Source organism: Vipera berus (assembly GCF_964194415.1).
Source record: "Vipera berus genome assembly, chromosome: 3".
NCBI lineage: Eukaryota > Metazoa > Chordata > Lepidosauria > Squamata > Viperidae > Vipera > Vipera berus.
The window spans coordinates 186,415,415-186,441,956 of NC_138204.1; the positions used below are offsets into that span (position 1 = coordinate 186,415,415).

The 26,542-nt window shown below is 38.3% G+C and overlaps 1 protein-coding gene across 2 annotated transcripts; it reads left to right on the forward strand.

Moving 5' to 3' along the window:
* The first annotated feature begins 3,657 nt into the window (after nt 1–3,657).
* Nucleotides 3,658–25,407, forward strand: ZBTB10 (zinc finger and BTB domain containing 10). 2 transcript variants are annotated; one of them, XM_081323278.1, is made up of 5 exons: nt 3,658–4,699; nt 11,656–12,550; nt 18,547–18,684; nt 21,488–21,660; nt 22,857–25,407. In XM_081323278.1, exons 1-5 carry the CDS (start codon nt 3,692–3,694, stop codon nt 23,160–23,162), a joined length of 2,520 nt encoding a protein of 839 aa, XP_081179404.1. In that variant the 5' UTR covers nt 3,658–3,691; the 3' UTR covers nt 23,163–25,407. The 2 variants fall into 2 exon arrangements, with proteins under 2 accessions (XP_081179404.1, XP_081179405.1); XM_081323279.1 differs by lacking the exons at nt 21,488–21,660; nt 22,857–25,407 and adding an exon at nt 20,009–20,163.
* The last annotated feature ends 1,135 nt before the right edge of the window (nt 25,408–26,542 follow it).

A 26,542-nucleotide genomic window follows, 5' to 3' on the forward strand; every position in this document is an offset into this window, starting at 1 on the left:
CCTACTGGTCTAATATTTCCCTAAATTAAATTAAATTTTAGATTGTACATTTCTGTGAAAATTGAAACTGAAATGAAATTGAAATGAGAAAAAATGTGGCTATGAATAGGGTATATTTTCCCACTTCAAAAGTATGATATTTCAGTTATTGCCAAAAAACTGATCCCCAAACTGTTGCAGAAAAGTATCTGCCATTCTAAGAAATTCTAAATGTAGACTTAAGCAATGAGTAGATGTACAGTATGAACAGCAAAGTTCCGGGTTCAAATCTTTCTGTTATGAACTTACCTAGCCAATACAAGCAAAATATTTTTTGAAACCTCAAATCATTATTAGACTGACATTTTGATCCCCAAAGTACAATTTGGTACAAAATAATGATCCAAATGTACCTGTAGTGTTTAAACAAGGAACTTGGAGTTTTAGTACCTAGTTATAGTCCAAATGAGGAATCGAACTAGAAAGGCATGTTTTGCAGTTTAAGTCAATGGATCTTTTTACTGAATATTATGAGTAAAGAAAAAGGAATATTTACATTTGAAAGGCCATTGTATAGGATGCCTAAAATTCCAAAATAATTAATGGGCTAACTGTTGCTTCAAGCTATAGATAATCAGGATCAGGTGACTTTAAATGATTGGCTTGTGATTACATTTGAAATCACCAGTTTCATAATATACAATAGAAATCTATTTTAAAGGAAAAAATGTAACCACATATTCTCTACAGTAGACAATATCACTCTAATCTTAATGGTTTATATTATATAATATAGAATGTGAAACAAAACATTTAAAAAGCTAAACAAATATGGTATTGGGAATATTTAAAATATTTGAGATCTTATTTTACATGTGAACAAAATGAAATATGTTTTTGCAAAATATATTTACATGCCAATATATGCAAATGTAGTCCATATTTGAGTAATAAATTAAAATCTCCATGATTAGTCAAAAATATTTCTTCAGTTTAGTGACATAGGTATTAGTAATAGGTGAAATAACCAGAATCCCACTCTCATTTTAAACAAGTTTGTTCCTTGCTGTTCTTGGCAGTTAGGGTGACTCCATACGGCAGCTTTGAAGCTGGCTGACTATTGTTTCTATCAATATATTTAAATCACTATTCTCAAGCTAACGTATAGTATGCCATTTTAATTTAACAGTATACTTGCAGCTATCTATCCATCCATCTATCCATCCATCCACTTATTCATCTATCTATCTACAATATCATCTTTGCCAGTATGGTAGTTATTGCAATCCATATAACGACAGAGACGTCACAGTGCAAGGCTGTATTGTGGGATCATAAAAATCCTTTCTAGTCATGGGCAATTTTGCTCCTGCATAAGAATTTAATGCTTCTTGTTTGGCAGAGAACCAAGAAGCTACTGAGCATAGAAAGTCCATTTAGATCCACAGTATCATAATAAAAAAGTTATGAAACAAAGCTCGAAAATCAATTTCAGGGATGCACCAAATTCAAGTTCAGGAAAACATGCATCAGAGTCAGTTGCATAGAAATAACCCAATTAAAGTAAATGAGCCATATTTCTTCCTGCACATGCATACATCCTGACTTTAAATGTATATCAACATCATCCTGTTAATAATGAATTATGTTCCATAAAATTTAAGAACAGATTAACTTAAGTCATTTAATCAGTTAAAAGAATTAAAACATAAATCAGATAGTGATAAAGTGCAGACAATGCTACCTATAAAAATGATAGATTGTGGGTGCTGCAGTGGAAGAGATATTCCTTTCTCCCATCTGAAGTAATGCTTCCTTTAAAATAATGAGTTGAAGACTCAAAATTCATTGTTCTACACTTATGTATATAATCTAGTTGCATTCATATATCCAATATATAAGCACGCATGGAAAATGTTTTAAAATTAGTTTTAAGGGTGAAAACATATGAATAAGTGTGTTTTATTGAACAAATGCCTTCTCGGGGAAAGCGATGAAAATAAAGGACTCAGAGATCCTCCACATTTACACTCTGCCCGATTACTTAAGTGAAAAGCTCCCCATATTCAGCAGGGAGCTTAAGAAAATAATCGGCAACAATTCTGAAAAGTTCCAACGAAACGACAGCGGCAGGCGGTTTATAGTCCTATCAGCTCCTGTAGGCACGATCAATTCTTTGAAAAATTACTCGTTTTTAAAGGGAACCTTCCTTTCAATGGACTTAAAGCGCTCGCAATCCTGCGCGGGATCTGCTTGCAACGCCGCTTGCCTTTCTCTCGCTCTCCTTTTGCCGGTCTCTATGCCTCCCGGCCACTCCCTTAGCAACCTTTTAAGTCGCCGGTATGCAAACTTTAAAAGCCCAAATTTCGAAAGCCGTTCAAGTAGCAACATGTAGCAAGGAAGCGCTGCCGTCGGTTGCCAGCGAGCCAACGGCCGCGTCAATAGAAAAGCCTTGGCTCAGCGGAGCAGCAGCACGTGCGTGACCTTTCTATTTAAATTCCGTTTCCCAAGAACACAAATAAAGGCACTCGGGGCGGTACAATTTCCCAGTAATTACTAGGGCCTGGCACACGGCTGCTGCTCGTCAGCGGAGGCAGCCGGCGCTTCTCCACCGTAGCCCACGGGCGGCCTTTCCGAGCTCGCAACTCGGTGACCGCCGGCGCTCAAGGGCACGCGAGGCTCTCCCCTAGGAGGGGACCGCCCGGTGCGCTTCGAGGGAGGGAGGGAGGGGAGGGGAAATGTCCAGCCGCTGCTCCCGCGTGCTCGCGCCGGCCAAGAAAAGACGGTTTCTTTTGCGCGCCCGGGGAGCGTCGGTTTTTTCCCCCCTCGGAGCGGTGGGTGTAAAAGACCTCAGGGGGAAGGGAGACCCTTCTTTCGGCAGAGCCGGGGCCGGTAGCGGAAGTGCGCGGGACGTGCGAAAGGGCTGACCAACCGAGGCGCGGTGGCCTGAGGAGGAATTGCACCGAGGAGGGACCCAAGATGTCCACTACTGGGCGCTGGAAGGTGGTGATGTCAAAGGGGTGGGGATTAATATGTGAGCCTCCGATGGGTGGGGTGCCAGCGCCTCCTTAAAATGAGGGGTGGGGGAGAACGCGCCGAGCCTTTCGGGACGAAAGTTTGAGGGGGGCAAAAACTCCTGCCAAGCCCAGGCGAGCCTGCGTCGCCCCGCGGGCGTGACGCGGACGCGCAGTAAAACCTGACACTCGCCAGCTGTTCGGGCTCCTCCTCGCCCCCCCCCTCCTTCTCTTTCTCTCTCCCTCCCCCTCCCCTCCCCCGCGGCGTCGGCCGCTATTGCCGCCCCAGTGCATTGTGGGCGCAGTCCGTTGTTCATTTGCCATTCGACCTGGGCCGGGGCCTGGTGGGGCGGAAGGGCTGCTGCTGTTTGAGCCGGATCTATTGTAGGGGAAGCGCTCGAGGAGGAGGAGGCGACGACGAAGGCGGCCGTGCCAGCGACGCAGGCTGGAGCGCGGGGATAAGATTTTGTTCTTGCAGCCTTTAAAAGCGCTTTCGAGCGGCCCGGCGAACTGACTGACTGAAACTGACTGGCCGGGTGGGTGCTTCGGTTGGTTAGCCGCTTTTTCTGCCTCCCCTTTTCCCCCAGAGCGATCGGTTGTGGGGTCGGGGAGGGGAGGGGAGCAGAGAGACAGTTGGGCGGGAGGGGGGGCACGCGCGGGAGGGAGACAGGCGGGCGGGGGGCGCGCGGTCGCCCGCCATGTTCGCCGAGATGAACCGCAGGACCTTGGCGTTCCGGGGGGGAGGCCTGGTCAGCGCCACCACCGCCACCGTGGGAGGAGGAGGAGGGGGTGGCGGCGGCCCGACAGCTAACGGCAACAGCGGGAGTGGGGGCGGCAGTGGCCAGGGCGAGGCCTGGGTCCGTCAGGAAGCCGAGCAGTTGAACGGCCAGGGGGTGGAGGAGGAAGTGGAGCTGGAGACCGTGGAACTGGAGGTGGCCGAGGTGGAGGCCGTGGACGCTGCCGGAAAAGAGCTCTCGCCGACCCCTCCTTCGGACTCGGCGAGCGCCGCTACCTCCGTGGCCGCCCCGGTCGGCCCCATGTTCGCCGAGAGGAATCGCCGGACCTTGGCCTTCCGTGGCGGGGGCTTGGTGGCGGCGGCGGCGGCAAACAATGGCTGCGACGGGGCGGCCTGGTCGCGGCGGCCGTTGAACGGGCGGGGTGGCGGCGGCGGCGGCGAGGAGGAGGAGCTGGAGTTGGAGGGGCTGCTGGAGGGGAAAGAGCTGGCGCAGGACGGGGGGTCGCTGAGCGACAGCAGCGAGGACGAGGAAGACGGCGAGGGGGGCAGCCTGGGTGATGGCAGCGGCGCAGAGGGCGGCAGCTGCAGCAGCAGCAGGCGGTCCGGGGGGGATGAGGCGGAGGTCAACAGCGTAGGCGCGGGGGAGGGGGAGAGTATCCAACACTTTCCGCTGGCAACCCGGCCCAAGTCCCTCCTGCAGAAGCTGCACGTCTCCTTCCAGAGCTGCTGGCTTAAGGAGTTCCCGTGGCTACAGTACTGTCAGAAGACAGGGCTAGTGTCCTGTGCCTGGTGCACCGCTGCCGTCCCTACCACTTCTTCTGCAGACGGCGGCAGCAGCAGCAACAACAGCGGCGGCAGCAGGGGACACGACGATCTCTGCAAGGGTACCCGCAATTATAAACGTGCCCTATTTCTCAGGCATCATCTGTCAGCTGAGCACCGTCTCAATGAGCCAGTAACTGCTGAGCAGGTGAGTTGAATTGGGGCCTGGGGGAGGGAGAGAAACGTGGTCTACTGGGCAGCGGTGGTAGGGGAAGGTGGTAGGGGAAAGCATTACCGTCCCGATGTCCTCCTCCTCTCGGAGAGTTGTCAGGCAGTGTGCCTTGTATGAATTACTTTAAAGAGCTTCTAAAGGATTGTGTGAGTTTGAAGGCATACTATAATCCTGGTTCATGTTCTTCCCGTAATAAGGAATTAATTCTGATTTTAAGGAAGCATATTCAACAATTTTGATTTAAAGTTTAAGGGGTGGCTTGTAACAGTTTTGAGGTTCAATAATTGTTACCTTTTAATGTTTCTTAATGCAATTATTTCCATTGTTTGGGTGGGTGGGGATAAATCTAGGTAAGCAGTAGTATCTGTAATTGGTTTGTATAATGTAGTTGAATGTAAGGTGTAATTATTAGACTCTAATATATTTTGTACTCCCTGTATTTGGCATTGTATTACATCACGTGGTGCAAACTTATCCTTTTTGCCCACTTAAATACCACATTCAAATAATACAGTGAGGTTTATTCATAATGGGAAAATCTAAATGTAATGACAAATCTTTCAAAAATCTTGAGAGTTCTTGAAAAATACATTATTGCACTACAAGTAAAATTGTTTTGGGGGGGAAACTTTGTACCTATCTAACTTTTTAAAGCATCAGTGTTTTTCTGGCATTATAGGACCCAGAGAAAAGACTGCTACTTTTAAAGAGGTGCAGACAAGGTGTTCTGTACTCTGTTTACTCATGTATATTTTTTTAGAATTGAACCCGGCACATTATATACCCATTTTGTAGTTCTCAATATTTTCAAGTGTTCCAAATTTTCTCTTATTAAGAATCCTAAGGGTTCTTTTTTTTACTTTTTGTGTCATGTGAATTTTTCTGCTTAGGGTTACGGTTAGTTCACTAAACACTTCAGATGCAAAAAATGAGACTAAAGTCAATTATGTTTCCTCATATGAAAACCTGCATATAAACTTATCAAATTTTAGCTATGTTTCCATTTTCCTTCTGATTAAAACCAAGAGTCTTTCTTGATATAATGGTTAAGGTATTGGATAAAAATGCAAATTCAAGTCCATTCTTAATTGTGGAAGTTCATGAATGGACTTTGGACCATCCATTATTTCTCTACCCCACAAAGTGATCGTGAGAAAAATAGAGTTTCTATAATTCAGTTAGAGTCCCTGGAGGAAAGGCAAAATAAAAATCTAAAAATGTGATAAAAGTTTTTACATTTCAAATACCGGTAACTGAAATATTAGTTTAATAAACTTCTGAAGATGGATAGATTGAGAAATGAGATTACAGCAAGAAATATGTGAATGTAGATTTTGCATTCAGCATTTGAATATTGAACAACTAGATCATTTTGAATTTATAGCCAATCAACCATGTACCCAGATATAAATGTGAGCTAGTCTAGACTAGTCTTAATGTTATCCAAAGAAACATAACTTTGGGGATCTATCTAAACTGAGCATTCTACCCTAAGAGAAGCCAGTTTTGTTCTAAAGTTGTGTAGATGATCCATTTAAGTTCCAATATCTTACCTGGTTCTTTTCACTATTTCCATTGTCCCTTCTTATATTTTGTTATAATTATTTCTTTTAAGCCATATAGTTTAGAAAATATGGTGAGAGTCTCTTTTGTTCTGAATATGATGCAGACACACCAGAGTGGCTGAAAATACTTTTTTAAAAAACTAAAAAAGCTCTTAAATTGTGTTTTGCCTGCTTAACAAACACAATGTTGTATGGTAGCTTTAATTAATCTTTATGCAAAAATTAAAGATACCATATACTATTGTAAAACATTTTCATACAAACTAAAAAAAGTCTCAATATTTAAATTCTGTTGGCCCATTCAGTAAAGTGTCAGGTCTTATTTTGCCTTCAGAATATTTCAAGCAATTTCCTTTATTTATAAAAAAGAAAAAGAAAATGTTGATAAAACATACAAAAAATAGAAGACAGAAGTTGATAGCAAGATTATGAGAAATCATAAATCGGGTTGCCCAGTTTGGTGCTGGATTACAATTAATGTAATTGTAATAAGTAAACAACATTATTCAGTACTATATTAACATTGATGTCAGTGACCATTATTTAATACTTTTTTCAATAAAAAATTTGATCTAATGATTTAAGTAACTTTTCTTGCCAATTTAAATTTATTTACTTGTTAGCATTAAGTTCTTATGATTCACTGCACTGTATTAATATCTCCTCATTCCTTGTCAAGAGACAACCAACAGCACACAAATTGCTGTTGTTCTCTCAGCATATCCCACTTTCTCCAAGACTAATTGTATCTTAGGTGGATGCTATGGGTATTTCTGAAAGGTACTAAGGAAGGATGAGATAATCAAGTGTTTTATTTCCTTAGAACTGTGTTTCTCATCTTTAGTAACTGTATGATGTGTGGACTTTAATTCCCAATATTCTGGAAATTTTGGAGCTTGAAGTCCACACATCATAAAGGTGCCAGAGATGAGAAGCACTGCCTTAGAAAGATGGGAAGACTGGTGGTGAAGCGTGATCTATTTCAAGTTAAGGAGAGCAAGCCATTATTTATTGCCCTGAACTTTGTGAAGTATTTCTCAGTGCAATTTAATATACATTTGTTATTGTACTGTACTTAGAATCCAAAGAAAAAAATGGAATATTTTTGCTAAATTCATCTTTTCTTTTGCTATATTCCTGCATTAACTCATACAATGCCAGATCCAAAGTTAGATTGCTATGAACAAGGTTGAGGTACAGTAATCATGGATTTTTGTGGTCTTTAAACGTCAATGTAAACCTTGTGGGTTTCCTTGTGAGTTACAGTTTCCATTGTATCCATCTTTAACCATTATAGTGTGTATTTAAAAAAAACTTTCTCAAATTACAAATGACACTTGTTTGTTAACATCCAAATTGTATATTCCATTGTTTGAAAAATTTTTAGATTATTTTCTATGCAATGTGTATGTCCCTTAGCATGCAATACTTCCCTGTATTTCATTAGGGCCTGAATTTATATTAACATCAACAGGTTTTTTTAAAATTGCAGGATAACACTTGATAAGAAATATTATATTTGATAGTTGGAGAAGCTGTTCTAACTTTCATACTCAAAACTGAGATATACAGGGATTTGTGATGGAAGCAGTTTTGAATTACGTGGAAAGTATCACTGATAAAATAAAATGATGTTTAATTTGTGTTATATTGTGTTATATTTAGGCTGATAAAAGATTGCATGAATACCTTAAGAAATACATTTTTCTTCAAAGATTGGATGTGTGATTGTAGACATTTTTAGGCTGTACAAAATAGTTGAAAATACTTTGGTTTTGTAAAGATTCCTTATAAGATGTTAATACTGAACAAATTTCAGGAAGCTGAGTATATGGGATATATTTTAAATAGGCACAAGAAGATGATCTCATTCTTCAGTTTAAGGTTCCTTAAAATAGATGTAGGGTATAAGTCTTCAATCTTAGGGCTTGTGTCTGAAAATCAGGTTAGGGATTAGGTTGTTAAGCTAATTAAAATCCTCCCATTTGTATTAGACATCTTGAAGGAACAGTATCTTCACTAAAAATCCACAATGCATTTAACCGAAGAGCAGATAGTAACAAACTCTCCTTCATATTTATGTCATACATGACTATGTAGAAATCTGGAATAGATGTGACAGCTATTTTCTGGAAAATAGCTTCCGGATTATTAACAAAGGTTGGTTTTTATGGAATGGATAATAATGCCTGATACGTTTAACACTTTTTACCAAAAAATGGTATATATCAGTTAACTGGGATTGAATGAGCTCTTTGATTAATGATAGATATTGAAACTGTGTTTTGATGTATAGGTTAATATGTGAAATAGTCCCCCCCTTGTATCCTTTACATTGTCTAGAAGTTATGAATTTTAGTACCAAAAGATCTTGAAGGCCCCAAATTGAACAGAAAAATATGTTTTAGCTACAGATGCTGGGTTTATTCCTCACAAGACTATCTGGAAGTTTAAATGGAGGATAGCAAAAACAAAAGGGAAACATAGTTGTCATAATAAATAGCAGTAGGGAATCAGTGTACTGATACAGCATAATACTGGTAAAATTTCTCTTATTTCAATAATACTTAAGTAATATTGCAAATGAATAATGAAAATGTTAGCCCAGAGCAGAAATTAATTTTAATATGGAAAAATGAGGGGGCATCTTCAGGCCATTATCCCATATTGCAGGGCTTTTCAACCAGTGGTACGGGTACCACCTGTGGTACATTGGCACCTGGCAGGTGGTACATGACCATCCTAGAAAATAGTGGGGGAGGAAAATGAGCTGAACCTGTGGCAGCACCGCACAAGCCTGAGCAAGAAATGGCTGGAGCTGCAGGTCTGTCAGGACTCAGCAGAAGCGCCAGGATCAGCGCTTCTTTGGGGCTGTCAGGGCGCTTCTGATCAGCTGGAATGTTGCAGCATCTGCATGGTCTTGTGATTTACATTCAGATGCTTGGCAACTGATTCATATTTATGATGGTCACAGTATCCCAGGGTCATGTGAAATGACCAAAACCTGCTGCAACCACCCAGCCTGGGGGGGGGGGAGGAATAAAAACCAAACACCCCTACCCCACCCCCGCTGCCAATCTTCAACAGAAATGCTCACAACAATGAAAACCTCGGACAGGAGGAAGAGCACCACTGGGCAGGCAGGCAGGTGTTTTGCTCGGCTGTGGCTTGTGGGGCACTTTTTTCAGTGCCACTGTAACTTTGAACAGTCACTAAGCAAACTGTTGTAAGTTGAGGGCTACCTGTACTTCATCACTTTTTTCCTCCTTTTTTTTGGTCATCAAGTTTTTGATACCTTGCTAGGCGACTGGTGGTACTCGAATGTTGCCATATCCTAAAAGTGGTACAATGGGTGAAAAGGTTGAAAAGCCCTGCCATATTGTATTGGTACAATGAAAGAAAAAATTGCTTTGGTGCCCTCAAAAGTGGAGTCGATACAACCACAAATGAATTGTGGTTCTAATATTATTAACTGAATCCTGTGTGTCTTGTACATAGACACACAAGATTCTTTTATCATAGTTGATTAAGTCTGTATAGTAATGACATGGTCATAAGTTATTTAGAGGTTTTTTTAAGGATATTCAAGTTGATCTTAACTTCTAGTCACTGTATTAATACAGAGTCTTTGAAAATGTTACCATGTTACTGCTTTCTTCTGGAATGTTTTTTTAAATTTTCAGTGATCACAGTATCCCAGGGAAGAAACCTTAATCTTGCTCATTATTAATTAACCAACTATCAGTGCAAGTGGGTAATATGCATCACCATTAGGGCTGTGCATTCAGATACATTACTGTTGACCTAGCATTGGTCAGGAATACCTTAAAACAGCTGCAGCTTTTCATGGGTTCACAGCCACTCTCTGCAACTGACATACAATCTATAAGGCATTTCTCTGACACTTGCTGCATGAGCACTGATGCACATGCCAAATTGCATTTCGCCTTTTAAATCTGAATTGTTGCTTGTCTTACTGCCATGTTCTGCATCACCTGTATCTTCTAGACCAAGGTCAGGGGGTAGTCTGTCATATGGTGATTACAGTAAAGATGAGATTTCCAATTTAGGAACAATTGTTTTATGCATTTATTTACTTAATCAGTTTGTATGGTCACCCAGCTCAACAAGTGACTCTGGGAAAGAAAATAACATTGAAAACAATTGCCAACAATGACAAAAGTATATACAAAAATAATAAAAGGCATATGTGTCTGTGCCAAGTGCTAAAAATGAAATACATAGCATCCGAGGAAGATTCCTTCACTAAGATGGCACTTTTGTAAATTAGGGGATTCATCAGTGAGCTATGAGGTAATGCACGTGAGGAGGAATAAATTAACCCATAAGCAGCTTCTCAAGATAGTAACTTCTTATACAAAAGAAACTTTGGAGCCCAATCAAAGGAGAATTTTATTTGCTGAGTTATTAGATGTATTCCAGTTAGCAGCATTCTTACACAGTATGGTTAGATAGTAGGACAACATAGCAATTGTAGTACTCGTTCAGCTTCTGGCTTTATAGTATACCTTATAGTAGTATCAAATGAGTGATACCTATCTTGGTGGTAGAGTGTGTGAAAATAATTTTGAATTGTAGTGCAATATGAGTTGAATGTCTAAGGAGCTTGTTGAAAAGACATTTGAAAATATAGGTCGTATTAGTAGGAATAGTTTTCCAAATACAGGAAGTAAAAATCCCATGTTTAGAGTCCACCTCAAGAAATGTGTTCAGTTTTACAGAGGTTCAGACAAACTGAAGCAATGCAAAGGGTGGTGAGGATGGTTAGCAAACTGGAAAGTAATAAAATAATTGAGGTAACTTTGAGGTTTAATTTTAAGAAAAGATGTTAGGTATTCAAGTAGGCACCAAATACTTAAAGAGGTATGACTTGGAAGGAGACAAAAACCAGGAGACAAAAAAGATAACATACAGTTTGTGGCTAGGCAGTGGCTAATTTATATTTCAAATTCATATATATTTCTCTAGAGCTGGTAGTCTTATCCATTTCAGCAAGGACACAGTGATTTTTTTTATCTTGCAAATTGCACAAGGGCATTTACATAGTATTTACATGGCAATGAAATAGTTATATTCCAATTAATAGCAGAAGTTTTAATGGCACTGAGAAATTAGTGTAATGTAATTGAATGTCCTTTGTACATATTTGGTGTGTGATAAAATTAATTTCAGTGCGTGCTTGAACTAGAAATATATGGCAGTGGACTAAACTATAAAGTGTTATAAAGAAAGCAACAACAATATTTTAGAATTGGGTTGTTTAATCCTAAAAGTATTATGTAGAATTTCAAACCAGTCAACCTCAACTCAAATGTATAATCTTCCTTCCTCTTCTCTTAATTACAGGAATCTGAATTAACATCAGAATTGGCTAATGAGAGAGATTGTGATTATAATATTAGGCCAAATGAGAACTCTTACTGCTATCAACTATTGCAAGAATTAAACGAGCAAAGGAAAAAGGGCATTCTCTGTGATGTCAATATTGTGGTGAGTGGAAGAGTCTTCAGAGCTCACAAAAATATTCTGGTTGCAGGCAGCCGTTTCTTCAAGACTCTGTATTGCTTTACAAACAAAGAAAATCGTAACCAAACCACTGTTACCTACTTAGATGTTGTTGCTGTTCAAGGCTTCTCTGTCATCTTGGACTTTCTATACTCTGGTAATCTTGTGCTTACAAGCCAGAATGCAATTGAAGTTATGTCAGTGGCCAGCTACCTTCAGATGACAGAGGTTGTGCAATCCTGTCGTAATTTTATCAAAGATGCCTTAAATATAAGCATAAAATCAGAAGCCCCAGAAGCTGTAGTTGTGGACTATAATAGAAGATCAGTGAGTAGAGATGGGTTATCTTCAAGGGATCAGAAAGTTGCTAGTTTTTGGGCTACAAGAAATCTAACTAACTTGGCAAGCAACATAAAAACTGAAAATGATGGCTACTGCATTGATGAAAGCCAGTCTGAAAACTACCAAATTAATGATTGGGTCCAGGACAGCTCACCCGAAATGGCTGAAAATGAATCTCAAGGTGAAGGGAAGGTCTTTGTGTGGAATGATATGAGTTCACAAGGACAATCACTTCAAGAACCTGGAAAAACGAGAAGGAAAAATCCAGGTGCAAAAAGATTTGTTTACAATATACCACCCAATAACGATGAGCCATTAGAAGACTGCTCAGCTACTCAAACTTCAGTACAATATCCAGAAGAAGATCTGCAGTTTATCAAGGAAGAAATAGCAGGTAAATGCTGGCATGATGGATATCAAACATTATAATTAATTAAAGCAACAGAAAGTTGCTTTTCCAAAATTTAATATCCTAACGTTTTTTTATATTTCTTCTGAAATACAAAAGCATCCTTTTCTCTTGTGATTTTGAAACCATTGAGTCATGTACATATGGATCATAGAGTGTACAGCTGCTTTAAATTAAGATATAAAATAGAATAAATCCCAGTTGTGAAGATTGATGATAGGCAGTATTGGTTTTACTGCAGGATTACAAAACACTACTATAGAGAGAAAGATGGAGCTAAAGTCGCACATTTATACTAAAGTGGCTAAACTTACTTTCCAAAATAGTTTGTAACAATGTTTAGAATTGGAATTCTGTTTAGAAGTTTATAGAAACAGTAGTTCTAAATATTCAAAACCTACAATTTTGAAATATTAGCATATTTTACAATATGCAGAGTGCAGGTGTATATATGATAATAATATTGCTTTTGACAGAGTTCATGTTCTTTTCGAGTTCGTGTTATAGCCAGCATATTCAGAGGAAAAAATTCAAATCTTTGAAATTTGGTTTATTTGCCTACTGCTAACAGAAGAATAGCATTTGGGGAAACTCAAACGTGTAGCATTTGAAATCAGTAATAGTTTGATAATGTAAAATGTATGGCACATAGAATTGTATTTTTGGACTAATTATAATTTAGAAGTATAACTGCTTTTAAATAAAACCAGTATTAAGGGTATATTGTACTATCCGTGAAGGTATTTAAACATCTCAGTATACCATATTTTCTGACGTATAAGACGACTTTAACCCATGAAAATCTTCTCAAAAGTCGGGGGTCGTCTTATACGCCCAGTCGTCTTATATGCTGGAAAATAGTACATAATCGAGCGCCCCCGTTCTTGCAAAGCAACTTCAATTCTCCTTAGTCCAGTTCCCCCTCCAACGTGACCCTCCCTTCCCACCCCCAAGAGCCTCTAAGCCCCTTCCCCTCCCCCTTGCAAACGCCAGACCCCGGGAGCGGCAGGAAGCCCCTCGCCCAAGCGGCATCTGAGCATAAGCAGAGCGCGCCCTGCTACCCACTATCTCTCCCGGCAGCCTGGACAGCAGTACTTGGCCTGGTGCCCCTCTTGCCCGCAGACCACACAGCGGCCCTTGCCAGCCGGCCTCGGCATGGCCGCCCCAAGCCCGGCTCTCCAGCACATCTTCCGGGCCCGCCTGGCCAACTGCCTCCCGGGCGGGGCTTGGCTCCAGACGCGGCAGTTGCTCCATCTGCAAATGCGCTCTCAAAAAGCCGGATCGCGCTTGGCTGTGCAGGCTGCCGAAAGGCGGGGACTCAGAGTTCCCGTGGTGGTTGTGGCTTCTGGCGTGCCGTTTGCAGAGTCTGGCCTGGAAGAGCATGTCGTGTGAACGCAGCTCTTGCGTGTATTTCAAAGGGTGGGTGGAAGGAAAAGCCCCTTTGGGCTTCAAAAGGGCGGCTTTGCACCATCTGCATCAGACGGGGCTGAATTGGGCTTGTATTGGACACTTGGCAACTGGCATGTACCCATATTTTCCGGTGTATAAGACGAAAAATCTTGAAAATCTTCTCAAAAGTCGTCTTATACGCCCAGTCGTCTTATATACCGGAAAATACGGTAACTAGCTGAGAAAAACAGGAAACAAAGCAAATCTAGAAATATATTAAAAAGTTAATAGTACATCACTAAGCTACAGTTAAAAGAGCCTTGAATTGAGAGATATTTTTTCCCTATGTTCTCAGGCCAGGGAGGGAACTGGAATAGCCACTGTTGTAGGTGAGGGCTGCCAAATGACAGTGACTAGAAAATAGGGGGATAGGAAACTTGGTGTGGCCATAGCTCTGGAAATACATTTTTGCAGCTGCAGCATGCCATGTAGCCCCTTTGTGCTGCATTGCTGGGCCAGGCTGTGGCTGGGATTGGTACTGTGTAAAGGGAGTTCCTGGCACTTCATGGCCTTTAGAGCTGCTAAAAGCCCTAGATCTGTGGTGTGCCAGGAATTTCCTTTGTGCTTTGCAAAGCCTGGCCAAAGGGACTTCCTGGTACACAACTCTGGAACTTTTTGCAGTCCCAGAGTTGCAGTGTGCCAGGAAACCACTTTGCACAGTGGAGTTCAGCAGCACTGTACAAAGGCGCTGCACCCTGGGAAGCCCCAGTTCAGCCACCTTTGCAGTTTATTTATTTATTTATTTATTTGATTTGATTTGTATACCGCCCTTCTCCCGAAGGACTCAGGGCGGTGAACAGGGACATAAATACCAAAATACCCAAAATACAGAAATTAAAACAAATTAAACCCTAGTGCCCAAATGCAGAAAATAAATTACATTAAAACAATAATTAAAACAACATGCATGCCAACACCCCTACTACCCTATATACCAGTGGTCTCCAACCTTCCTGGCTCCACAAAGTTTCACGCCCTTGCCCTGCCGCTTGCATAGCCTGCTACCCAACAGGCCACAGACCGTTATCAGTCTGTGGCCCAGGGGTTGGGAGACCCCTGCTATACACCAACCCAGCTGACTTTGCCATCTTGCTCCCACTGCTGACAAGTGTGCCTGTCCTGAGGCAACTGCTGCCACATGAGATCATCTTCTTCAAGACTTGCGAGGAAACTGCTGTGTGACTCCTTGGGAAAAGAAATCTTGTGTAGCCAGCAGCTGCCTCACAAAGGGTATAGATGTGGAGTGGGCTGGGTGGGAGGGAGTTGAGGTACCCCTGCAGTTGTAAGTGCATGCAGCTAAAATGCCCAAATTTTGATTACATGACTGTCGGTCCATTTGTTCAGTGTTGTCATAACTTCAAACAACACTGAACAATGGCCTTAGGTTCAGGACTACCTTTATAAAACAGTAGCATACTTGTGCTTTGCTTCTTCCTGCCTTAGAATTAAGCCAGGAAGGAAAAGGCATCAGTGAACACAGCTGTGCTTCATCCCAGAATGTTTCTATACAGTACATTATAAATATTCCAACCCAAAATATATGAAATTGCTGGGACGGTGGGGGGAAGGAGCTTACATTGAAAATGAAAATATGTTGAAATCATTGAAGTAAATTTTAATCAAACAATGTAGTGTTATTTGTTTAGGAATCCTTTCACCTTAATTGTGAAGTAAAAATACGAGAAAATTAAAATTATTTTACTTATTTAAAACATTTATATTGTCACCCATCTTATATCAAACTCTGGATAGTTCCCAATCAAAATCAAAGCAGCATCATTAAAGCAACATAATATATATATCAATTAAAACCATAAAGATTAAAAATTTGGCACCAAAGTTAAGCTTCCAACGACTGCATTAACTGCTTTTGTCCTTTGCACCCTCCTTTTATTTCCTAACACTTCTTTATACATAGAATAATTTTCTTGCTTCTGTAGTCTGGAATCAGTATATACCATCTCTACATGAATAACCAATCCCTTTGAGCTGCTCTGTTAACAGCAGCACTTAACCAACCTTCTCTGGGCTTGAAAGGAGGGCAGGAGTTGGTTATTACTTGAATGAGAAATCCGCAGAGAATAATACTACACTAATGATACTATAGTTTAGACTGGAGAATAAAAAAATCAGACAGCAGTACAGGTAGTCCTTAACTTACAACCAGTTGTTTAATGACAATTCAGAGTTACGTTGAAGCTGAAAAAGGAGACTTAAAGATCCAGTTCATAAGGTGTCCTCCACAGTCATGACCACATTTTACAATGGTTTTGCAAAAAAACAGCACTTTGGTTTTTGGCAAAACCACACCCATAGTGAACCGTGGGTTTTCTTAATGAACGCATTTACTTTGTAACTGCTGCAAAATGTTTGTAAAATTGGCCAGGGTCTATTTTGGTCATAACTTGAGGATTATTTGTAATGGCAAATTACTTATTGCTGCCCCCAAAAGGATACATGGACATGAAGTCACTTATTTCAACTTTTATATTTCTATTAAAGGCAGAAGAGATATATATGGCTGTAATGATTTTAATCAAATTGTACTAAATTGCTTTAGGGAAATTAAGCCAATGCTTTTTCCTTTTCTTTGTTCTTTTTATTACTGAAGTGAGATATTTAGAATATAAGGCGGTTATAGAAAATAAAAGAGGAAGATCAATATTCATTCTTCATTCACTTATTACAACTAACTCCACTAATTCATTAGTTGAAGATTGTGAAGATAGGTTTCCAGGTTTTAATTCCTGTGACCTACTCTGAATACAAGTGCCAAGAACAGCTGAAAGAATGTTGGAAATAGATTGCAAGGTCTATCTCTTTGACAAATGGGTCATATAACACATTTGCCCAGATAAGCAGTCCTGACTGTTTCTGGGCAGACATTCAAATTAAATGATGACTTGTTTACTTTAGCCATGATTGCCAAGTTAATATTTTAATTACTTTCTATTAATAATTGGAAGAAGTCTAAATTAGATAAACTAAAGCTTGAGATTTAGGCCATAGTCTATTATCCTGTTATGTTAAATTTGGTGAGAGTTAGTGTACTGTAATGTGAAACAGTTTTGGCTCTTTTGCTTTTTTTCTGCATTTTGTATATCTTTACCTTTAATGTTTTTACTGAATATTATTTGAGCTTCATATGGGTCCTACCTATTTATGAAGTTTTGAGTGTACGAGTAAATTCTAAAGTTTCCTTTTTCATACTTAGAATTATTCAATATGAGAAAAGTAATTCCTCCATTTCAGTTAGTTCAGGGCCAACTATATGAGAGTTGATTTGGAGCTTTTAAAGTGTTAATTTATGAGTGAATTATATAAATTCAAGGTAACATTTTTGCTTAGCCATTTTCAAATTTAATTTATTGCAATGCACTAAGCTCTCTAATAGCCCAGTGGTCAACATTGGACTTTGTATTTAAAACTTTTGCAAAAGAATGTTGGAAGCAATTATTTACTACAGTAACTTAACTTTGGTGTACGTCTTGAGGCTTGTATGAGCGGGGACATTTTTCCTTTATTTTAAAAGAACTAATAGTGTTGATTTTAGAATACTAACCAGCACTGGTAGATTTAAATAATTTTGAAATATAGCTTTTGGATATAATTGCTAGTAATATCTAGCTGCACTGTTTTTTCTATATTTATCTTGTTTTGATTTCAATCTGTTTTCTAGATTTGTAAACAATGTGGGATTTGCTCTTTTAACTGTAATTTTCATTTTATTTGTTAAGGTTTTTTTAAGCCCCAATAACATCCATTTTGGAGAGCTTGTTGTAACTTAGTTTTCCTCAGTAAACAAAATTCATAATGAATCTTGGTTTATAAATTTCCCCTATTCCTCCATCATTTTAAGCTCTTCCTATCATAACTTTCTCAGGTTCTATCTGCTTTGTCCCTAAAAGTTCTTCTGGTCAGTCATGATAGCCAAACAGAAAGTTCATAGAAACAGGAGGTTAAAACTTACCTGATCTGTTTTTGTTTCCTCTATGACAGGGGTGTCAAACTGCTGGCCCATGGGCCGGACACGTCATCCAGAAGCAACACCCACCCCATTGCTAGCAATGGCAAAACTGTCCTGATATGTTGCACGATGTCATGTGACATCGCAAGTTTGATATGTCTTCTCTATGAAATAGCAATGATAAATTACAGATTAGACTGGGTGTTGAATATAGAACTGTATGTAGTTTTCCAGTTTCAGTATGTAGTACATAGAGCCATATACTCAAATTAACTACTACTCAAATTACTACTTATATTCAAATTAACTCAGGTCAAGTTTTGTAGAGTGTTTTGTATCTGAAAGATGTAAAATTAATGCACATAGCATATACAAGGTTTAATTACCACTTTTGCACCTTGAATCTCAGTATGCTTAGGTAAAATCCTTATTGCACAGGGCTAGGTTACTTGTGGGACTCCTGTCTTTGTTTTATATATACAATATGGGTGCTTATTTATTTGCATTAATATGTCTTTTGTATACATCTTACAATATATATTTTTTTTAAAAAAAATCATAACAGGTACCTCAAACGATTTCAAGTTTGGAATATTTCCTAGTATCACCAATGATTTCAAGTTTGGGTTACTACCAGGGACTTCAAATGATTTCAAATATGGATTGCTACCTGAATCTTGGCCAAAAGAAAATTGGGAAAATGGTGAGCAAAGCTTCTGTTCAAACTATATTTTCTATTTATACAAGAGTAATATAATTGTACTGTATCAGAAGTGAACTATTCTCTGAAAAATTCAAACTGCATAAAAAGAATCTGCAATAGTTATTGTTAAATAAGCAGAATATCTATTATTGAATGATAATTTGCAGATCCGCAGATGATAAGAATTTCAGAGATCCTAGCATATGTCTCCCTTCTAAAGATTTCTTGTGAGGGAATGCTTCCCTCAAACTTGAAAAAAAAGCTTTCCTAGTCTGTTTTTACAGATTTCCCAGAATTTGGAGGATCTAATCTTATGTGTGGCCTTATCTTCATTCATTCATACAATTTAATAATATACTTAAACTCTGCTACAATTCAAAAATGTGCTTTTTGAATTTCTGGTACTATTAAAAAAAAGTTTTGAAACTTTGGTACAATTCATCTGCAATGTATATTAATGAAGAACAAACTTCTTGATGTGTTTATTTGGATTTCAATTAGAACTCTAAAATCCCAGGATCCATACTTTTAATTTAAACTGGTGGATCAATGGGGCAGCATAGAGTTTTGAGCATTTTAGATTGAGAATGGTATCTTCAGGGATATGCTTTGCCTAAAATCTTGGTTGAACCTGCAGTCTTTACATATAAGAATGCATTAGTGATTGACTCTTAGAGAGCCTTTTATTTGCCAAGATTACTACAGGTAGTCCTCAAGTTATGACCACGATTGAGCCCAAAATTTCTGTTGCTAAGCGAGATAGTTAAGTGAGTTTTGCCCCATTTTACAACCCTTCTTGCCACAGTTGCTAAGTGAATCTCTGTGATTAGTTAGTAGCATGGTTGTTAAGTGAATCTGGCTTCCCCATTGAATTCACTTATCGGAAGATCACAAAAGGAGATTTGCAAGACCCCGGGATGTTGCAACCATCATAAATATGAGTCAATTGCCAAACGGCTGAATTTTTATCATGTGACCATGGGGATGTTGCAACAGTTGTGGGAAAAGCAGTCATAAATAACTTCTTTCAGTGCCGTTATAACGGTCACTATCAAGTTACGTAAATCAACAACTACCTGTATTAGCATTCTGGCAAACCTTGTACAGAAACATTTCTGAAAATCTTCCTCTACAAATTAGGGGATTGCAGAAATCACTCTGTCTGGGACATTTTTCTCTTTGCATTAGAAAATTTCTAATTTGTTTATTTTCTGTTGTTTATTTGATAAGGATAATTACCTAAACATTTTCAAGGCATTGAAACACTTTATTTGCAATTGTCACCAATCTTTTGCTGATTACCTTAAAATTTAATTTTTTTCAGAAAGTACCATGTGTGCTATTGTATGCAGGCTGTTGCTAAACAGTTGGAAATCACACTTTTGCTAACCTGTTCCAATCATGTGGTAAATTGCTGTTCTCTTTAACCTTGGTCTCAAAAATGAAGGTGAATGAATTACAGTGAGGGGAAAAATTATTTGATGCCCTGCTGATTTTGTACATTTGCCCACTGACAAAGAAATGATCAGTCTATAATTTTAATGGTAGATTTATTTTAAGTGAGAGACAGAGTAACAACAAAAAAATCCAGACAAACGCATTTCAAAAAAGTTACAAATTGATTTGCATTTTAATGAATGATCCCCTATCAGTCAGCAAGATTTCTGCCTCCCAGGTGTCTTTTATACAGTTAACAAGATGCGATTAGGAGCACTCTCTTAAAGAGAGTGCTCCTAATCTCAGCTGGTTACTGTATAAAAGACACCTGTCCACAGAAGCAATCAACCAGATTCCAAACTCTTCACCATGGCCAAGACCAAAGAGCTGTCCAAGGATGTCAGGGACAAGATTGTAGACCTACACAAGGCTGGAATGGGTTACAAGACTATTGCTAAGCAGTGTGGTGAGAATGGTGCGATTATTCGCAAATGGAAGAAACACAAAATAACTGTCAATCTCCCTCAGTCCGAGGCTCCATGCAAGATATCACCTTGTGGAGTTTCAGTGATCATGAGAATGGTGAGGAATCGGCCCAGAATTACACAGGAGGATCTTGTCAATGATCTCAAGGCAGCTAGGACCATAGTCATCAAGAAAACAATTGGTAACACACTATGCCTTGAAGGACTAAAATCCTGCAGTGCCCGCAAGGTCCCCTTGTTCAAGAAAGCACATGTACAGGCCCGTCTGAAATTTGCCAATGAACATCTGAATGATTCAGAAAACTGAATGAAAGTGTTGTGGTCATATGAGACCAAAATCAAGCCAAATGTCAGCCTTGAAACCTTAATGACTTGGAGAGGATCTGCAAAGACTAGTGGGACAAAATCCCTCCTGAGATGTGTGCAAACCTGGTGGCCAACTACAAGGGTTTTTCCAACAAGAGTTTTGCCACCAAGTACTAAGTCATGTTTTGCAAAGGGTCAAATACTTATTTCACTCAGTAAAATGCAAATCAATTTATAACTTTTTTGAAATGCGGTTTTCTGGATTTTTTTGTTCTTATTCCGTCTCTCATTGTTAAAATAAACCTACCATTAAAATTATAAACTGATCATTTCTTTGTCAATGAGCAAACGTACAAAAACAGCAGATCAAATATTTTTTCTCTCACTGTAGTTATATGTAAACATACTTGAGGTATGTGGGTGAAATAAATCTGGGTGTTATGGCTATGCAGAGATTAGCTTTGTGCTGAACGGCAATACACATGCACACACACTTATTATACTATATTATTTTATATCATATTTTGAAAAATGTTTCTCTTAACTTATTAAATCACTTCTGTTTGGATCTTTAGGTGATTCTTCTCTAATCATGAATAAATTGAAGTGTCCACACTGTAACTATGTAGCCAAATATAGAAGAACACTAAAGAGACATTTGCTCATTCATACAGGAGTGAGATCTTTCAGCTGTGATATTTGTGGAAAACTGTTTACTCGTAGAGAACATGTAAAAAGACATTCCTTGGTATGTAACATCTATAGTTTGCTACAATAAAACTAAATAAGATTTCTTATGTATTCAATTTAGTTTGGTATATCATGTTTCATATAGAATTAAGCTAACTGACATCACATTTGTGCAGTTTACAATTAAAGTGTTTAAATTAGTAACCTGCTTCAAACTATAGCATTCTCTGGGTAATGTTTGGAATTATATTGTCCTACTGGTCAAACAAACTAACATCTATAATTGGATAATGGTGAAAAGTTCCTTGAGGATGGGCTGCAGCACGAGTCCGAAAGCTAGGAAGACTAAACCTCTGGTCCTGATGACCGACCCAGATTGGATCCTGTAAAATATGTTTAAACATTTAAATTAATAAATTGGATAATTAATAAAAATCTGCCCCAGTTTTTTTCTAAATACTAATATATACATTATTACTATAAAATAGCTAAGGTAATGATAGGAATTGGCAATTATTGGATGAATTCAATAACTAAACAAAATGGTTTTGCTGGTTTTTATGCTATATTTCAGAAACATAATGCAAAAATAGAAATAATTCCCTGGTTCATTATTCAGGAAGACTACTATTGTAGATAAACTAAATGTATGAATGGAGGCCTGATTTTGTTCTGGTTTAACCAGTAATCAGATTTAGATGAATATGTACAATCTTGGTCTGTTTCAGTAGGCATAAATACAAACCTGCTTCTCAGCTATTCCCTCATGAGGAATAAGTAATGAGAATACAGCGTGGGATTTTTGCACCTTACAATGTGTACTTGGTAATTAAAAAGCCAAGAAATTTGGTGTCAGAATTTATTGCCTTTTAATACCAAAAGCTGAAGGAAACTTAAGATTAGTGTTCCTTCTTAAAGGCTGGCTGAATATATGCTTTAAGAAGTAATATTATTGAGACATATCAGTAATATTTAATTTTGATACTGGGTTTTAAATTGCATTCTACAATAATTTATAATTCAACTTACTAAGGAACTGGAGCAGAAATAGGAGCTTAAAAATATAACAAGAACAAGGTAAGCTTATATATTTTCATTTCTTGTGAAGTGAAAAGTTTGATATGGGTGCAGTAAATCCCATTTTTGGCTTTCAAGTATATTAAAATCTTAGTTTTGGATTAATTACAAAATGTAAATCAATTTTAATAAATCTCTATTAAACCTGTTGATGTAATAATTCTATCCTTTATGTAGGTTCACAAAAAGGATAAGAAGTACAAATGTATGGTGTGCAAGAAGATTTTCATGCTAGCAGCCAGCGTTGGAATAAGACATGGATCTCGGCGTTACGGTGTTTGTGTTGACTGTGCAGACAAATCTCAGCCAGGAGCGCAAGAGGGAGTAGACCAGGTACAAGACACCGATTTTCCTAGAGATGAAGAGTTTGAAGAAAATGAAGTAGGGGAAGCTGATGAAGAGCTACCTGATGATATAGAAGAACAGAATGACCAGACTCGGTGGGATGAATCTGGGGAAGTCTGTGTGCCTTTAGAAGACTGAGGGGATTTGATCTTATAGATGCTTTATTTTGACGTCATACAGACTGACCATGTTGAATTTTTGGACTGAAGGATTGGAAAAAATATGGTACAGGCTGGATGAAAGTTATGTTGCTGTGAAAATTATAGGGTTAAAGCCTTATAGCAAAAAAGAAAGGATTATTAATTTTTTAAAAGATATTTGCACAGGACTGTACAGCATGCAGTCATTTGGTTGAATTATATAGAGTCCTCACACAGTCAATTATCAAAGTAAAAGTGTATTTTTATTATTTATAGGATATTACTATTTGGGTCCTAATCTGGCATAGTACTAACTATGCCTGTGTTAATCATTCATGTGTCTTAACATGGATGAAATAAATTGCAATTTTTGGAGATGGCTCCCTTGATTCCAATCATAGTTTGTGAACAAAAGTGGCTAGTCTGGCATAGTGGCTCGCGTTTCCTAAAAGGAGGCTTTACCTCACCTCTCTTGCCATTGCCCTTCCCCTGATAAGTTTCAATATCCAACTTCTGGATGACATGAATCTGTGTCACTTAATTTTGTCAGGATATGGTAGCTGACAAGTCCTGGAAACCTAATCACTGATATTTAATTTCCTGACTTACCTAGGTTTCAGTACTTTGAGTTTTCAAAATGCTACAGCTCTTTCACCAAATGTTAATAATGACTTAAAACTGCAAGGAAGATTGTGATTGGAGTGAAAGAAATGTTCTCCTTGTCACTTAAAGAACTTTATGTTAAGACACTTTTTGGCGTGGCTGCCCATATTTTAATTTATGTTTTTATTAGCACTATTCTATTGGCTATTACTTTTATTCACTACTGTATACCTCAATCCATCACAAAGCTTAGAGTCCTAGAATCTGAAAAGGCGTGTAATTGATATTTTTGATTTTAATAGTCCAGCCCAATTTGTCTGCTTTTGTCTAGTTTTTGTTATGTGAAAAATTAGACATAAGGCTGTCTCTTTTTTTGTGCCCCTTTGCTTTTCATTAAAGTAAACACAAACTGAATCTTTGCTTCTCTCCTATTTGGGGGGTTCTTTTATATACCAAACAAACTACGTTTAACTTGGCAGCTTAATTTGCTGGAACTTCTTTTTTAAAAAAAGAAAATTGTTAGTATAATTGCTGGAGCTATTTATCCCCAATGCTCTTTGCTTCTGTTTTTGGATGAGACATTGAAACTTGAATTTTTGTAGCCATAAATCTTTTCTAAAATTGTTATATTGTACCAATGATTTCAGGCCTTTTTTTTCTGAGGGAAGGGAGGGTATTGCACCTTTTTTATGCTTAGTATTCTCAGCTTCATCTAGCCTGAATGCACGTGAGCTACCTGAAGTTTAGACACTGCATTCAATATATTACTATGTCACAGTGAATAAATATGCACAGCATTTATCATAATACATAGCTAGGCCAGTGTGATAGTACTGTATTATAAGTTGAGGGTCACCATATTTGAGTTTATTAACTTTAAAATGAGTATATTTTCCTATTTTATATCTGCAAACTAAATTATGGTAGTTGTGTGGTAAACTTAATTGCTTTGACAGATAGAATCTTAATGGTGCTCCATCTGTTCAAAGTTTATATATATATATATATATATATAAAATATATAAAATATATTTAAAGAGACAGCTTTATTATCCCTTATTTCAATTCAACAATGGATTAATGTTAGACACTGTTTCTGCTGGATGAAACAGACTGAATCATATGGGTATTGTATAATCTTTTCTATCCAAATACATCATTGGTAGATTCCACATCACTGTAAACCTGACAGATAAGTAGTTCTTGGGTTTTCTTTTAAGAACTGAATACATCTTATTCTCTTCTAGACTGAAATGAGTAATGTGTAATTCTGTTGGGGTCCAAAGTAGAAAATAGGGGGAAACATAATATGAATGGGAAGTATTTTAAACGTTAAGTAAATGTTCTGCTCTGTGAATATGTAAGTTATAGTATAAAGATTTCTTCCATCCCATTTATTCCCCATAAAATAGTTTACAATTGATCTACCTATCTTGTCCGAAAATCACCTAAATCTGCTTTATTATAACATACTATTCACTTAATGCTTAAACTGGACCTGGCTTTACATTCTTAATGTATTTTACTTATTCTCTTGAAACCGAATCTCCTTTTGCTACTTAAATCATTTGTGTATATCTGGTAAATTATGACCAAATCTGTTGTTAGATTAAATACAGTAAATTGAAATATACACTTGGTACACTACAGAATTGTTGTGATTTGTTCGAGTTATCTTTTTTAAAAGAAAAAACTAGACATGTTCAGGATTTGTTGTTGGCTTTGGATAAATTATTATGTATTTTGCATCTAGTCAGGCCTTTGTTTTTGTTTTTAACTATTATCTTAAGTGTGGCATTTTGGCTATTCCTTTAACAAAACACAAGCATTATCAAGATTATTTTATCAAGGAAAACTGTTGACTTCAAACAACTGATACCCCATGGTAGTTGCCTCTAGACCAAACTTTTTATTGGTTATAACTAATTGGAAGAAAAATGTTAATTTATATTTTGGGAAAAAGTTTTTTATAAACCAGAGATTAAGAATCGGTTGGGTTAGGACGCTGAGCTTGTCGATCAGAAGGTCGGCAGTTTGGCAGGTCGAATCCCAAGTGTCAAGTAACAGAGTGAGCGCCTGTTACTTGTCCCAGCTTCTGCCAACCTAGCAGTTCTAAAGCACGTAAAAAAATGCAAGTAGAAAAATAGGGACCACTACGGTGGGAAGGTAACAGCGTTCCGTGCGCCTTTGGCGTCTAGTCATGCCGGCCACATGGCCACGGAGACGTCTTCGGCTTTGAAACTGAGATGAGCACCGGCCCCTAGAGTCGGAATTGACTAGCATGCATGTGCGGGGGAACCTTTACCTTTTCATTTCCATATCAGTCCTCGAACTGGCTTAGATTTCTCTGGGATACATTCTGCACTGCTATTAAAAACCTATCTAGTACCTTTGTTTAAGCTGGATTTGGACGGTTAGCTATACTACTATTAAGCAATTTTCCAAAATAGCTTCAGGAAAGAAGCATGTTTATTTAAGCAGGCTTTATTTCCTAAATACAATGTTAAGGTGTGAAAATGTACATAATTAAATCAAAATATAGTAATTTAAAAAGTTACGTGTAAATATGTAAAGCATGATAAAAAGAATAAAGTCCATAGTTTAAAATGTATTTAAATATTTTAAGCTATTGCATACAATTTAAGAAACTGCAAGAAAAAATGTAGATGGGTATCTCTTCAGTCTCCCTCTCCTAAAGGGGTATGTGCCTTAGTTTAGCTCTGGACTTTGTTTATAGCTTTACAAGAATTATGGCGTTACAGTAATGTATTTGCT

What these genes read in the sequence shown, in the direction of transcription:
- ZBTB10 (XM_081323278.1), top strand. Translation starts at nt 3,692, where the DNA reads ATGTTCGCCGAGATGAACCGCAGGACCTTGGCGTTCCGGGGGGGAGGC. An exon ending in AGCCAGTAACTGCTGAGCAG is followed by an intron (nt 4,700 to 11,655) that starts GTGAGTTGAATT and finishes TCTTAATTACAG; the next exon opens with GAATCTGAATTAACATCAGA. An exon ending in AAAAGAAAATTGGGAAAATG is followed by an intron (nt 18,685 to 21,487) that starts GTGAGCAAAGCT and finishes TTGGATCTTTAG; the next exon opens with GTGATTCTTCTCTAATCATG.